Source organism: Eumetopias jubatus, unplaced genomic scaffold, assembly GCF_037043125.1.
Source record: "Eumetopias jubatus isolate StellerSeaLion01/CBP00866 unplaced genomic scaffold, mEumJub1_p1.0 scaffold_1, whole genome shotgun sequence".
NCBI classification, from domain to species: Eukaryota; Metazoa; Chordata; class Mammalia; order Carnivora; family Otariidae; genus Eumetopias; species Eumetopias jubatus.
This window is the reverse complement of record NW_028274807.1, coordinates 93,086,257-93,099,633: the sequence shown is the minus strand read 5'-3', so window position 1 is coordinate 93,099,633 and position 13,377 is coordinate 93,086,257. Positions and strand designations below refer to the sequence as shown.

The following is a 13,377-nucleotide window of genomic DNA, read 5'->3' as shown; positions in this document are numbered from 1 at the left end:
TGAGAAGGAACTGAAGAATAATTGTTCGGTTTGTGTTAACTCCCATTAAAGGACTATCTAAACCAATCTTTATTGGCCCACTATTCACTTACTGTCTGTATTAATCATTTTTTAAGTAAGAGTTTTATTATGACTTACATGGACCCACAAATTGTCTTAAATATCTCGATAAACACCAGAAAGAAATTTGACAGCGCGTGCTATTAGAAATAGAGCATTAAATGACCCACCGGGGACATTCATTTAATTCAGTAATATGTTAAGCAAGTTAACATGTAATAATGAATAAGATTGAGTCTTTGCTTTGGAGGAGATCAGAATCTAATGGGCGAGATGGACAAGTAGGTAATCAGATCTGCCATGATTATTAAGAAATTAATCTTTATTGGGTGTCACCCTGCTAGATACTTTACTTACGTTCTCCCATTTATTTTGCTTAAAATCCTTTAACATACTACCCACTTTTCAAGCGAAGACGCTATTACAAGAGGGTGACAGGACCAATGGCTTACTAATAAAAGACCGATCAATCTGGGATTTGGATTTAGAATTCCATCCAGAACTTCTCCAACTTTAAAACTAGTGTTCTTTCCAGCATATTATATGCTAAATAGAAATCTATAAAAAGAGCAATGGGATAATAGAGAAAGGAGCAAAGTCCATTGGTCATAATGGGGGAAGGGGCCAGCAAAGTCTTTTGAGGAGGAAATGAGCTGGGCCTTGCAATGTCAGTGACCCTGTTCCAGACAGATGGCAGCTGAAAGTGGTGGGAAAGGGCATTCTAAGCAACATAACCACGTGAGTAAGGCTGATAGTAGTACAGGGCATGACATGTCCACAATGAATTGTGAATGGCTAGATGTCTGGCTGTGAGAAAAGACAGAATGAGTAAGCCTAGCACATCTGATACGACTTCTTGATCCTTATATATACCTTGCTGAGGACTTTTCTGTGGGCAATGGGGAATTTTGGAAGAGCTTTTAATTTTGAGCAAGGGAGGGTCACATTACTGTGATCCTTTCATAGTTGTGGGTTAGTAATTACAACTTTGAAGGCCCTTGCGTAGCCTTAAAAAGGAACCAAAACTGCAATTTGGTTGTGTTACCACCAGGAGGCAGCACCTATGACGAGAACTAAACACTCCGCCTTCCCTACTCTTCAGCCAGTAAAGAGATATGAAAAGGTATTGAGCAGGGCACATGTTGTGACGAGCACTGGGTGTTATACTTAACTAATGAGTCACTGAACACTACATCAAAAACTAATGATGTACTATACAGTGGCTAACTGAACATAATAAAAAAAAAGAAAAGGAGCCAAAAGCACAGTGACTTCAAGTATATTTTTTAAAATCACAAGTTAGCTTCAAATATTTAGATATGCACAAAGTTTTTGGGCTATTTATTTTTTTGAGTATTATTTCACCAAAATGTAAAGGACCTTCATAAAGTGTTTCACTCTTCCACACTGAAAGCTGACTATTCCAAACTTTCCTGAAATGAATCAACAGAGAGTTTGAAGTAAACTGCAGAAATTTTATCTAGCAAAGGGAAATTCTAGCAAGGGAAAGAAGCACACAACTAATCCAAATATTTCTACTCTCTAGGGTAAAACCTTCATTTGTCAGGCCCTTCAATTGTAATACTGCACCTGAATCTGGTCTCATTGCTTTTATATTACTGGCATAAATTAGCATATGTCAACATATCTTAAGGAAAAAATAGTATCAGGTTAAAAAAATCATAAATCGATTCTCATTAAAATTGTTTGATTGTACCAAAAGCTGGTCTTAGAGCTACTAAGAGAGTGTGAAAGTCCTAGAGGAAGTCAATTAAGTCATTTGATGAAACTGAGCAAATGGAATGAGCCCTCGCTTGATCGATACTCTTTCTGGGGAGCAAAGAAGAAGGCTTCTGATGGCTCTAAACCTAAACGGAATTAGGTTCCTTACATTACCAGGTCACTCTTTAGTTCATCTCCTACCAAGAACCTTACACTTCTACTCTGCAGAGAAAGAACATATTAAAAATAGTCTATTGTCATAGAATGGGAGTTCTGAGTCACATTCCAGCATCTGTGCCCCCCAAATGTGAAAACAACTCAAGGCACAAGCTTTACCCATTCTATTCACAGGTCAAAGGCAAAGAGGTCACGAGTTCTCAGAAAGTAACTCTGAATCGTGCTGAAAAATTATAGGTCAATAAAGAACTTTTTATATAAAAATAGCTAATATTTATTGAGTATGTTTATATGCCGGACATTGTATTAAGACATTTTAATGCCTTATCTCATTTAATCTGCAACAATACCAGGTGATACGGATTACTATCATATCCCCTCTCTTATTTTAAAGATGAGAAAACTGGGATGAAGTTCACGTACCTATTCAGGGGGTAGAGCTAGAATGGGAACTCAGAATTTGAATCTGGAAGCAACAGGCCCACAGAAAAAGAAACTTCCCTTTTAGAGAAGTCAGCCTTTAATGGTTGCGTGTTTGATGAAAAATCAGTTCTGGATTTCTTTTTTTTTTTTTTTGGAGGAGTGGGAGGAGCAAAGGCAGAGGGAGAGGGGGAAAGAGAGTCTCAAGCAGACTCCATGCTCAGCACTCAGCGTGAAGCCCAACACGGGGCTCGATCTCACGACCCTGAGATCATGACCTGAGCTGAAATCAAGAGTCGGACGCTTAGCTGACCGAGCCCCCCAGGCCCAGTCCTGGAACTTTCTGATCTTGACTTACCTATTTCTCTCATGCTTGGTTCTTTCTGGTTCCTTCAATTCCCCTCCCAGCATCACCTGACAGACACCTCATCCCTCTCCACCCACGAATAACTGGAGATGGGCCTCCTTTTTTTTTGTTTGTTTGTTTTGTTTTGTTCAAGGGGTTTTTTATTTATATATTTATTTTCCAGGGCTGTAAAAATTTTATGTTCAATCAAAATAGGCAATGAAACTTCATTTCCTATTTAGCACATGAAGTAAAAATAGTTTGATCCTCAAACATTTAAAAGTGTATCTTTTATTTTAAATTGAAGTACAGTTGACATACACTATTTCATTAGTTCAGGTGATGGACCTCCTTTTTGGCTTAGCCTCATAACCTCCTACTCCTGAGTCGAACCGATCGTACATTTCCCTGAGTTCCCGAGACTGGCAGCCAGGAAGAAACCCTTCCCTTGAACCTTCACTGAGATTTTCTCCTCCTGCTCAACCCCCTGCTGCTCTTACCTCTGCCTAGTCTTGACTCACACTGCTCACCGCCCACCCCACATACCTGCTCGTACCTCGCCACATTACAGACAGTAACTGCAGAAGCAAAGAAGGGGAATTCAAATAGAAGGAGAGCACCCTCCATCCTGTGCTGCCCACCACCCTCTGATGCACCATCTGGCTTGGAAAGAATAGAGAAGGGTGTCCAGGACAGAAGGGAGGAAAGGCACATGGCCATGTGCCTCGCACCTTTGCTGCCCGGCCTTCCCCTTTACTCTCCACTCTGCACATGCTCAGTGCTCACCTCTCCAGCCCTATAATACCTCCTCACTGTCATTCCCTCCTCCCCCCTACCCCGCTGCTCCTCCTGCCTCCAACCAGTGGGACTCACCCTGTCTGTCCTCTGGATCTTACCCTTTCCTCCCCATACCTCAACCTTCCGTACCTCCCACCCACCTAGGCACAAGACCTGCCCCAGACCACGTGAGTTTTCTCCTTGGTCAGGATGCTAGATAAGGAGGTCTGAGTCTCTGTTCAAACAACCAGGATACAGTCCCAGGGCTCCAAGTTTGCCTCCTGTCCTTTCCACTGATGCACGGAAAAGACAGTGTGGTACAACAGCTAGAGCCATAAGAGATAAGACTTTTGACTCTATAAAATAAAGAAGCGCATTAAACGATCTTCCAGCTCAAAGTTCAATGTTCCATATATCAAGCCTGGTGATGCTGTGACTATAAGAAAATTCATTCTGACTTCTGAAATAAATTTGAAATGAGCCTCCGAGCACAAAAACTTAAATGTTGAAGACTGCCGGGAAAGAAAAATGTCGACTAAGTGGGGTTTTTTTTATCGTTGTTGTTTTTAGGTTGTCTTCTGTCGGTTTTTAGTCTTCAAAACATGAATAGTCATTTAAACTAAGAAAATCACTTGTCATATTAAACCACTTCATAGTATTACTCAACATGACTTTTTGTCAGTGCCTGGAAAAGGTAATATTCCTTACAGTTCTAACCCTTCATGAAGATTCCATTTCACAGTCTCACTCCACTGATGCCTACAGGCTGCAAGCTCAGAGGCAGCCCTTCACACTAAAGAATAATGCAGGCCCACCTGAAACCCCCACGGCCACCTCCAAATATATCAAGAGCCCATGACCCACTCCATCTTTTGTTTCCTTTGCTGAAATCCAAATGTGCTTCTAACCTTTCTCTCCTCGCTTCTTCTTTGTTCTGTCAATATGGTCCTTGAGTTGAATGCGGACCTGTCGTTCATTAGGTTGGTCTCGTATAAATGGATGCTTCATCAATTGTTCTGTTGCTGGTCGCTGGCTGTGATTCTTTACCAAGCAGCTCTCAATAAATGACTGGAATTTTTTTGACCTGCCACGTGAAAGAGATGAACCCACAGATAAAAAGACAATCCAAAGAAAAAGCAAACTTCCATTTTCTAAGACACTACAATGAAAAAAAAGAAAACAGGTGCAATTAGTCAACACAGGGATCAACCAATCACAAAATAGGTCTAGAACTTTATTAAGTACAATGGGGTTCAAAGGCATCATCACCATCAACACACAATTCAGGCAATGTACGGGAGTTACACGTATAAAAGCATTTTTGCACAATTTATATATAATATCACACAAGAGACCAAAAGGAATCAGAGAAGAGAAAGACCTTGGTGAGAGTCACATCTGGAAGGTCCATTGTAATGAGGGTACCTGAGTTGGGCTTTAAAGAATGAAGAGGAAATCACTCTGGGAAGACAGTTCAGGGAGGCAGGAAATAGTGAAAAACTAAGGCTGGGGCTGAGCACACTATACGTTGGGGCACACTGAGGTAAGCTGTCTAAATGAGGCAGAAAATGAAAGCTGGGGGAGAGCACAATCAGGGTTGGCTAGGTAAGGAGGAGTACGTTTTGTAGAAATGAGAAAGATTCTTACTTGGTAAAGTGAACTTGGTTAGGCAAATTTTTTAACTGGTAATTTCAAAATTACTTTTGAACTTTGCTCTCCAATTAATAAGAACAAGAGTGTATGTGTATGTTTGCTATCAACCCAAGGACTTGGAAACTTAGGGACTAAGTTCATACCCAGACGTGCACTTATCTCCCTCTAGAAAGGCACTATTTCCCCAAAGATAAACCCTGTGCCAGAGAGTCACAGGGCAGGGGAGAGCTGAGGAGAGACACCATAGTAATGAGTAGGGGAGCAAGTCCACACCGTGGTAGAAATTAACGGTGGACTTTGGCTATGATTCACGAGTTGGGCATGCATGTTTTGGCCCAAGAAATTGCCCAGTATCATAAATAATTACTTCATGACTATAGAGCATGACTTTCTGGTGTGCCCCACTGGCAGCTTGGCACATCACCCTCAGAGACCTTAGGGGAACTCTGGTCACCCTCTTTGCGGCACCCACTCTGCTCAGAGCAGGAGGGAATCCATTTTGTGCTCTCTGTCGCCCTCCTGTGGAGCACTGTGGAATAACAGGAGCGGATCCCAGGAGCCAGCTTCCCTGGGTCCGCCAGCAGGCCCCCCTCCACACAGATTTCAGGCTTGAAAGATGTCCTCATCACACAGAACACAATGGTGAGCATGTTCTTTAAAATTCAAATGCAAGAGGGCACTCAATGTAAGAGGGCACTCACAGATGCACCACTCTCCACTTTGGCCCTGGTCAAAGCAGTTTCTCATTTTATTCCATGTTTTTAAAGGACTGAATCATTCATATTGTTTCCTCCCTAAATTTCTAAGCTAAGTTCAAGCTTTCAAATTATTTTACATAGAAGCAGATGTAGCCTGCTATGCTGGGGGTCACCCCAGGATCAATCAGGATCAGCCACCCTGTGGACTGTGGAAAACAGTAATAATAGGGTGGACACTCTGTGCACCTTCTTGCATGTCCTTCAGCCTGTACCCCTGCTTCCTCCACACGGGCGGTCTCCAGTGTCCAGTGTGCCTGAGTCATCTTTGTAGCCGGAGCAGCCTACCTGCCCTCAGATGCTTGAGGAACAAATCAATGCACGCATGGTTATCAGATGCGAGTTCTGGACAAGTGTGTGTGAAATGGCTACCTTCCAATGTGTGCTTGTGAGGGACAGACAGGGAGGTTTGGAGAGGAGATAATATTGAATATGCTTTCTTTTTCAGGCCCACCAGACAAATCCGTGGAGACACAAATGTGATATCACCTAAGGAGAGACTTTGTGAAAAAAATCCATCATGGAATAATGGGCTGTCCTAAGGAATAAACGGAAGAGAACGAGGTGAACATGCATAAAGAAATAGACAAGTTCCACATGGCACTTTTCTAGGTAGAAAATCAGTATCAAGAACATGAAAACAAAAACAAATTAAGACAGGGAGCTGTTGAATATTCATTAGCAATGCAAATGAAAGCTGTTTTTTTTCCTGCTTGCGACTAGAAGGAAGTGCTTTCTTTTTATAAAGTGCTCAACTATTAATTAGAAGGTGATAAATAAAAGAAATCACATCCAATTTAAACATGAGATCCAGACTTGATAAACTGTGCATTCCATTCCCCAATACTGACACCTAAAAAAAGGCAGTGGCAACTAGTAGGAGAGAGTGTTCAGAGTTCAGCAGAACCAGCTGTGGTACAGAGTTCTCGTTCCACTATCTCTTCCAGTGGGAAGGAACCTTCGGAGATATTCAGGAGAATAACTCTGGGTCCAAAGGTTGGGCCAAGATGTGCAGGACCATAAAGCTGGCAACGTATCTCATGTCTTCTTCAAATGGTACCATTTGAAGAGAGAATAATGCTACCTTAAAACAAATCTTCGAAGAAAGATTCATTGTCTCTTATTTGAGTTAGTACGACCAAGGAATCAATATGCTTAATTACACGTTTAATTAAAAGTAAAACCCCCTCCCCTATGTTGAACACCACTTGACTGTTTGCTGAGTTGTGTAATGGGTTTAAAGTACATTTATATAACTTTATTGTTTGCATCTCTGCTGCCAGTAATTTAGTTCTGTCTCTTAAAAAGAAATGCCTAAGATTAGTAATACTAATTTCCCCAGGGTTGGCCTGGAGAGATAGATGTTAATGTTTGGTGCTTACAGTTGGAAGCCCCGGTTCTAATACCAGCCTCACCAAACACTTTATCTTCCCAGAATTTCTCAGCTTATATATTTAATTGTGTTAGAGGAATTAAAAATGCCTGAAAGATTATTACATTAGTCATTATAACCAGTCGGGCTAAAAGTTTTTGATAATCACAGGACTCCCTAAATGTAATTTTGAGCTTTAGAATTTGCATTTGCCCAGAACTACCTTTCTTCTCTACATTGGGCTCTATCACTTTTTAACTGTGTGACTTTGGGCAGATTATTTAACTTCTCTGTGTCTCAGTTTCCCTGGCTGCAGATGGTGATATTGTAGGATTTATCTCAAAAGACTGCTGTGATGATTCAGTGAATTAATTCATGTAAAATACTTAGGACTTAAACTGTATGTATATAAACATAAGCTGTATGTATGTTTGCAGTTGTTATGATTATTACTATCACGATGATGACAAGGTCCCAGCGACCTCTGACCATGACCAGGCTTAAACAACAGGAGTATCTATCTGCCTTTAGGGCTGGGGGTAGAAATTTGAAGTTCAGCCTCTGTTGAACCGAATAGTGTAGTGTTCTTAAAGGGAATTATTTCACATATATTTGGGTTAGATATGGTAGAGGAAGAGTCAATGGGACCACTCTCTCCAAGGAGACCACACAAAAAAGAATTTTTAAAAACCTGGGCATCAATTTTTGTTTTGATTTTAATAAAGTCCAAAGTCGCATTACTACTAGCAAATTCAGTTAATTTGAAGTATTTTCTGATATTTGCTTTCTATTATTATTTTTTCATTTAGAACACACACACACACACACAACCCCAAATAGCTTTGTCATTTCTTAAAAAACAACAGTGTCTGTGCTTGGTGGCGCAGTCGGTTGAGTGTCAGACTCTTGGTTTCAGCTCAGGTCGTGACCTCAGGGTCGTGGGATCGAGCCCCGCATCGAGCTCCATGTTCATCGAGGAGTCTGCTTGAGATTTTCTCTCTCTCACCCTCTCCCTCTTCCCCTCATGCTCTCTCTAAAATAAATAAGTAAATCTTTAAAAAACAACAACAACAACAAAGAACAGTGCCTGACAACCCACCAAGAATCAGAACTGGTGTTTCATAAAATAGCAGGAGGGACTATAAGCTTTGGAGTGAAAGCAGAAGGCAGGGGTTCCAGGTTGGATCTAGCAGTGAGGAGCCTGGGACCCTGGATAAGCCAGTTAACCTCACCAGGCCACTGGTCTTCATCTGGAGCACAAGTGGGTTGAACCAAGGAACATTACATCTCTTTCCACTGAGAAGCACTTAAGATTTTTCTTTTTTTTAAAGATTTATTTATTCATTTTATTATTTATTTAATTTTTTAAAATTTAAATTCAATTAATTAATATATAGTGTATTATTGGCTTCAGAGGTAGAGGTCAGTGATTCATCAAATTTTTATAATACCTGGAAGCACTTACGATTTTTCTAATGATCTCAGTCAAGTGCTTCTTTGCCTGTGCGGAAACTTCACATTTAAAGAACATGGGAAAAGAAAAAGACCAATTGTCTTTTATAGGAATGAAGTCCTCCCCGAGTTTCTCCAGAAACTCCTGCAGGAGACTATAGCACTGAGTAGGGCAGGGCAGCCAGGGTGAACATGGTAGGAAGAGAAAGGTGAGGAAATGTGCTGAAGGAGATGGCTGACCCATGTGGGGGAAGTCTGGCCATGCTTAGAGACAGGAGGAGGAAATGGGAGTCCCAACTTACTGCGCATTTGCCCATGGTGACATGGAGACAGAGGCCAAGAGCATCCTGGCCTCTAATTCAGCTGAGATTAGAATCCTCCCAGAGACCTCATTATTGAATGGCTGGGCCACCTGGGCATTGACTGGAGCCCTGACCACATGACCTCCTCGGCACTGAGGCCGCTCCTCATCTCGCTGATGGGGGTGGAAAGGGCCAGGTTCTGGTGAGTGGGGGTGCTCTCCTCCCACCCCCAACAACAAAGGGGCAAAGAGCAGTGCTCCTGCCTTTCTCTCCCTGATATTAAGGCACAGGAAAAAAATGTTCAGCTGAAAGACTAGTATCCCATTCTCTAACACTCAAACCTTGAACTTAAGAGGCCAGATGATCTAGTAAAGAGAATGGGGGTTACAAACTTGGGAAACTAAAAGATTGTACAGACTTGTGCAAGGAACATGACCCACCCAAGCCTCAGTCTTATAGCTACAGAATGAGGACTAAAAGCATCTGCCTGGTGGGGTTGTGGTTAAGATTAAATTTATATCTATATAATAAATATATACATATACATACATATATAAATTACTGAGTCTGCAACATGCGTATGCCTTCTATGTCCTGTATGTTGTAGGTTTAGCAAGTTAGCTGGAAATGACCCTCAACTGAATGCTTATCATAAAGAGTTCATGGCCCATTTCTACCACAGTGGTGCCCCCCTTTGGCAGTACTTTGATATATACCCTAAGAACAGTGTATTTCCTCTGATAATTCATTAGGCAGAGAAGAGCTGGATATAAAAAGAACATTTTGGAGTTTTGTTTCTTTTGATGGGTGGGAAGAGGGATCCTCTCCCTTAAAAAATAAAAAGAAAATAAATAAAATATTTCACTTCCTCCCAAACACTAGGGCCTATTAAAGCAAACCCTAACTTATTTCTCTTTTTTTGAGCATTTTTATTTTATTTTTCTTTTTTTACATTTTATTATTTATTTATTTATTTATTTTGACGTAGCGTTCCATGATTCATTGTTTGCGTATAACACCCAGTGCTCCATGCAGAATGTGCCCTCTTTAATACCCATCACCAGGCTAACCCATCCCCCACCCCCTCCCCTCTAGAACCCTCAGTTTGTTTTTCAGAGTCCATAGTCTCTGATGGTTCATCTCCCCCTCCAATTTACCCCCTTCATTTTTCCCTTCCTACTATCTTTTTTTTCCTTAACATATAATGTATTATTTGTTTCAGAGGTACAGGTCTATGATTCATCAGTCTTACACAATTCACAGCGCTCACCATAGCACATACCCTCCCCGGTGTCCATCACCCAGCCACCCCATCCCTCCTACCCCCCACCACTCCAGCAATCTTCAGTTTGTTTCCTGAGATTAAGAAACCCTAACTTATTTCAAATCACTTTGGACCTGGTAATTCAAGAAAGTACTCTGCAGTGCTTAAATATTTTCACTTAAAAAGTAGAATTCTATTGGGGCGCCTGGGTGGCTCAGTCGGTTAAGCATCTGCCTTTGGCTCAGGTCGTCATCCCAGGGTCCTGGGATCGAGCCCGGTGTCAGGCTCCCTGCTCAGTGGGGAGCCTGCTTCTTCCTCTCCCGCTCCCCCTGCTTTTGCTCTTTCTGTCAAATAAATTAAAAAAATCTTTTTTTTATTTTGAAGTAGAATTCTATTGCAGAGAATTAGGAGCCACATCCTGTGTCCTATGGCCTGGGGGTTGGGGGGTTGGGTCAGCTGCATGGCCATCTTATAAAGGCCAGGTTCTGAGCGAGACAGAGTTCTTCACCAGGGCTTCTGTTTTCCCACTCACTCTCTCAAACAGCCAAGTCGTTTCCCCTTCTCTGTCCGGCAGTGTGGAACTCACACTCCTAACTGGCTTTCCTTCAGAGTCAGGGAGGCCGGGTGAGATGGAGGCCTGGCTTCCTCACTGTCCCTGGACTGACCCAGCTCCTGACAGCACCACCAGAATTAGTTTCTGTTGTCAAAGGTTTGAAGCAGAAAAGTCAGCCTGTGTTCTCCTCATTCTCAAACAAGGTCAATGCAGAGTTGATCTTTTTGGGAGTGGGGTCAATGAAAATTAAAACTGCAGTGCAGGGGCTGTTCATTCACTTTTCTAAGGAGACAGAGAGATCACGCAAAGGCGATAAGAGGAAAACAGGACAAGTGCAGTGACCAATTTCGGAGCTGGGGAGAGGTGGCGATGGGCAGAAGAGCCATCTGGTACCTTCAAAGGGAGCCACTCGGCTGGGCAGGGGTGCTGCATCTTTGCACAAGAGGCCCAAAATCTGAATGTGATGCTCAAACACCAGATTTCTAAAAGTTGGCAATTAACACCAATGTTTCTGAGACACAGTGTGTGGCCACTTGTGCTGACCAAACGTAACACATGTGTGGATGGCCAGTTTGTGCTCTGTGGGCTGAACCCTGGAAATTCCTGTCCAGCAGCAGTGCAGGGAGTGGCAAGGGAGGGAGGGCACAGGGTAAGTAAAGCCCACTGTATACAGTGTGTGTGTGTTGGGGGGCGGGGGGCAGGGAGGCTTGGCCCAAAGGACAAGCAGCAAGCTGGCAGAGGGCTTTGCAGCACTCCTGATGCTTTCCGGGGTGGGGGGGGGAACTGAGCTGGATTCTTTCCCGGGGAGCCTGTTCCGGGGAGAAGGGAGGAAGCACACACAGGGCCTGTGTCCAGGCCCTGCTGGTCATGTGCCGTACGGGGGCCCAATGGGAGGCTGTTGCTGGGGAAAGAACAGCAGGCTCACACAGTGACCCTCCAGAGTGAGAAGGAGGAGCAGGGCTGCTCAGCCCCTTGTTGCCCATAGCAACCCTCAAGCTCTTCCTCGGCAGGCCTTGGCAACTCAGGGCTGCCGGTCCCCTCTGGCTGGTTCCCTCTCTTCTCTGTGCCGTGTGTCTTTCTCTTGTCACACCGGGGTTGCCATGTCACTACTAGGTGGCTGTAGTAATTTAGACTGCAGAGGGTGAGGCTGCGGGTGGGGAAGGGGAGGAACATAAGAGTCCCAGCAAGGGTGATCGTGAAGTGATCATGAAGTACGGAAAGGGGCAGAAAGGTCCTGAGCCTTCATGCTCTAACTGCCCAGAATATGTCTCTAGAAAAACAGAGGGGGTCATAAGTGGTCCAGGAATTGGCCCCAGGCCAGGGCAATCAGATTCAAGGATGTATTGGGATGTATCAGGAAACACCATATACACAGGGGGAAGAAAGGAGCGATGGATTTTTGTTATGCAATAAGGTACAAAGATCCCGATGTAAGTACACACAAAAGTCCAACTTCTGGTCTAACCATAGAACTGTATTTCCCAAACTTGAGTCAATCGTATACCACCAACATAATTTTTTGTTTGTTTGTTTGTCTCCACACCCAGCCTGGAGCCTAACATGGGGCTTGAACTCATGACCGTGAGATCAAGACCTGAGCTGAGATCAAGAGTCAGAACGCTCAACCGACTGAGCCACCCAGGTGCTCCACAACCAACACAGTTTTTAACCGGACTTTTGCATCATCCATCCTAGCATCCACTTGGTATTTTTCTTTAAATTAGGTCAAATTTTTTTAAGTGAATAAGTTTATTAAATGGGAAGTTTGTATCACTGCCCCAAATAAGAAGCCAATATCACATGCCATAAAGGGAAAGCAATAGTAAAAACAAATATTACAAATATTTATGCACAGACCAGTGAAATCATCCCTCATATAACCAGGTATGTGTAGGCACTCACAGATTTACCATCTTAAGGAGTAGAAGAAAAGCCAGCCAACCTAACCGGCTGACTCTTGGAACTATCACCCCCTCTGATGAGATGTCTTGTGCTGCCAGGCAAGATATTTCTTGGGAGGATGATAAATCAAAGAGCTTTCATGCTATTACTTGGGTTCCACTACACACTTTAGCTAATACCTCCTTACCTTGAAGGGTATGGTGATAAAGACTTGCAGAGCAAATAGTAGGTACTTAATATGTGCTTTAAGATGAGTGACAGCCTATGGAAAATCACTCACCAGGTCTCAGTATATGTTGGTCTCGTCATGCAGCTAGACCTAAGGATTTGAGCTCGTCCAAGAGAGCATCGCAGGAAAACCCCCCCCTCGGATCGACAAAGCACCAAAGAAGACCAAACTCACCACTTCTTCGACTTCAGGCGAGGCGCTGGGTTCCGGGGGATGAGGAAGAGGGCTCTCATGGGGTGCATGTCACAGAGAGCTGCAAGAGACCAAAGCAAGGGCCAGCTCAGGTTAGGAGGCCAAACCTAGGCCAAATGGCTCTGAGGACACACATGCCCAATGAGCAAAGCCAGAAGATCACAAAGCTTCTGTGTGCTGAGCATTTAAGAGAGCTGATGT

The 13,377-nt window shown here is 43.2% G+C and overlaps 1 protein-coding gene across 2 annotated transcripts in view; it reads right to left on the bottom strand.

Annotated features, from left to right (window-relative positions):
• TNIK (TRAF2 and NCK interacting kinase) overlaps positions 1–13,377 on the bottom strand; it is a 382,067-nt gene that overhangs the window by 94,494 nt on the left and 274,196 nt on the right. For both annotated transcript variants that reach the window (XM_028100807.2, XM_028100808.2), the window contains exons 9-10: positions 13,159–13,237; positions 4,411–4,586 (exon numbers count right to left, since the gene is read on the bottom strand). In XM_028100807.2, the coding sequence (XP_027956608.1) occupies positions 4,411–4,586; positions 13,159–13,237 (255 nt within the window). The remainder of the gene's footprint in view (positions 1–4,410; positions 4,587–13,158; positions 13,238–13,377) is intronic.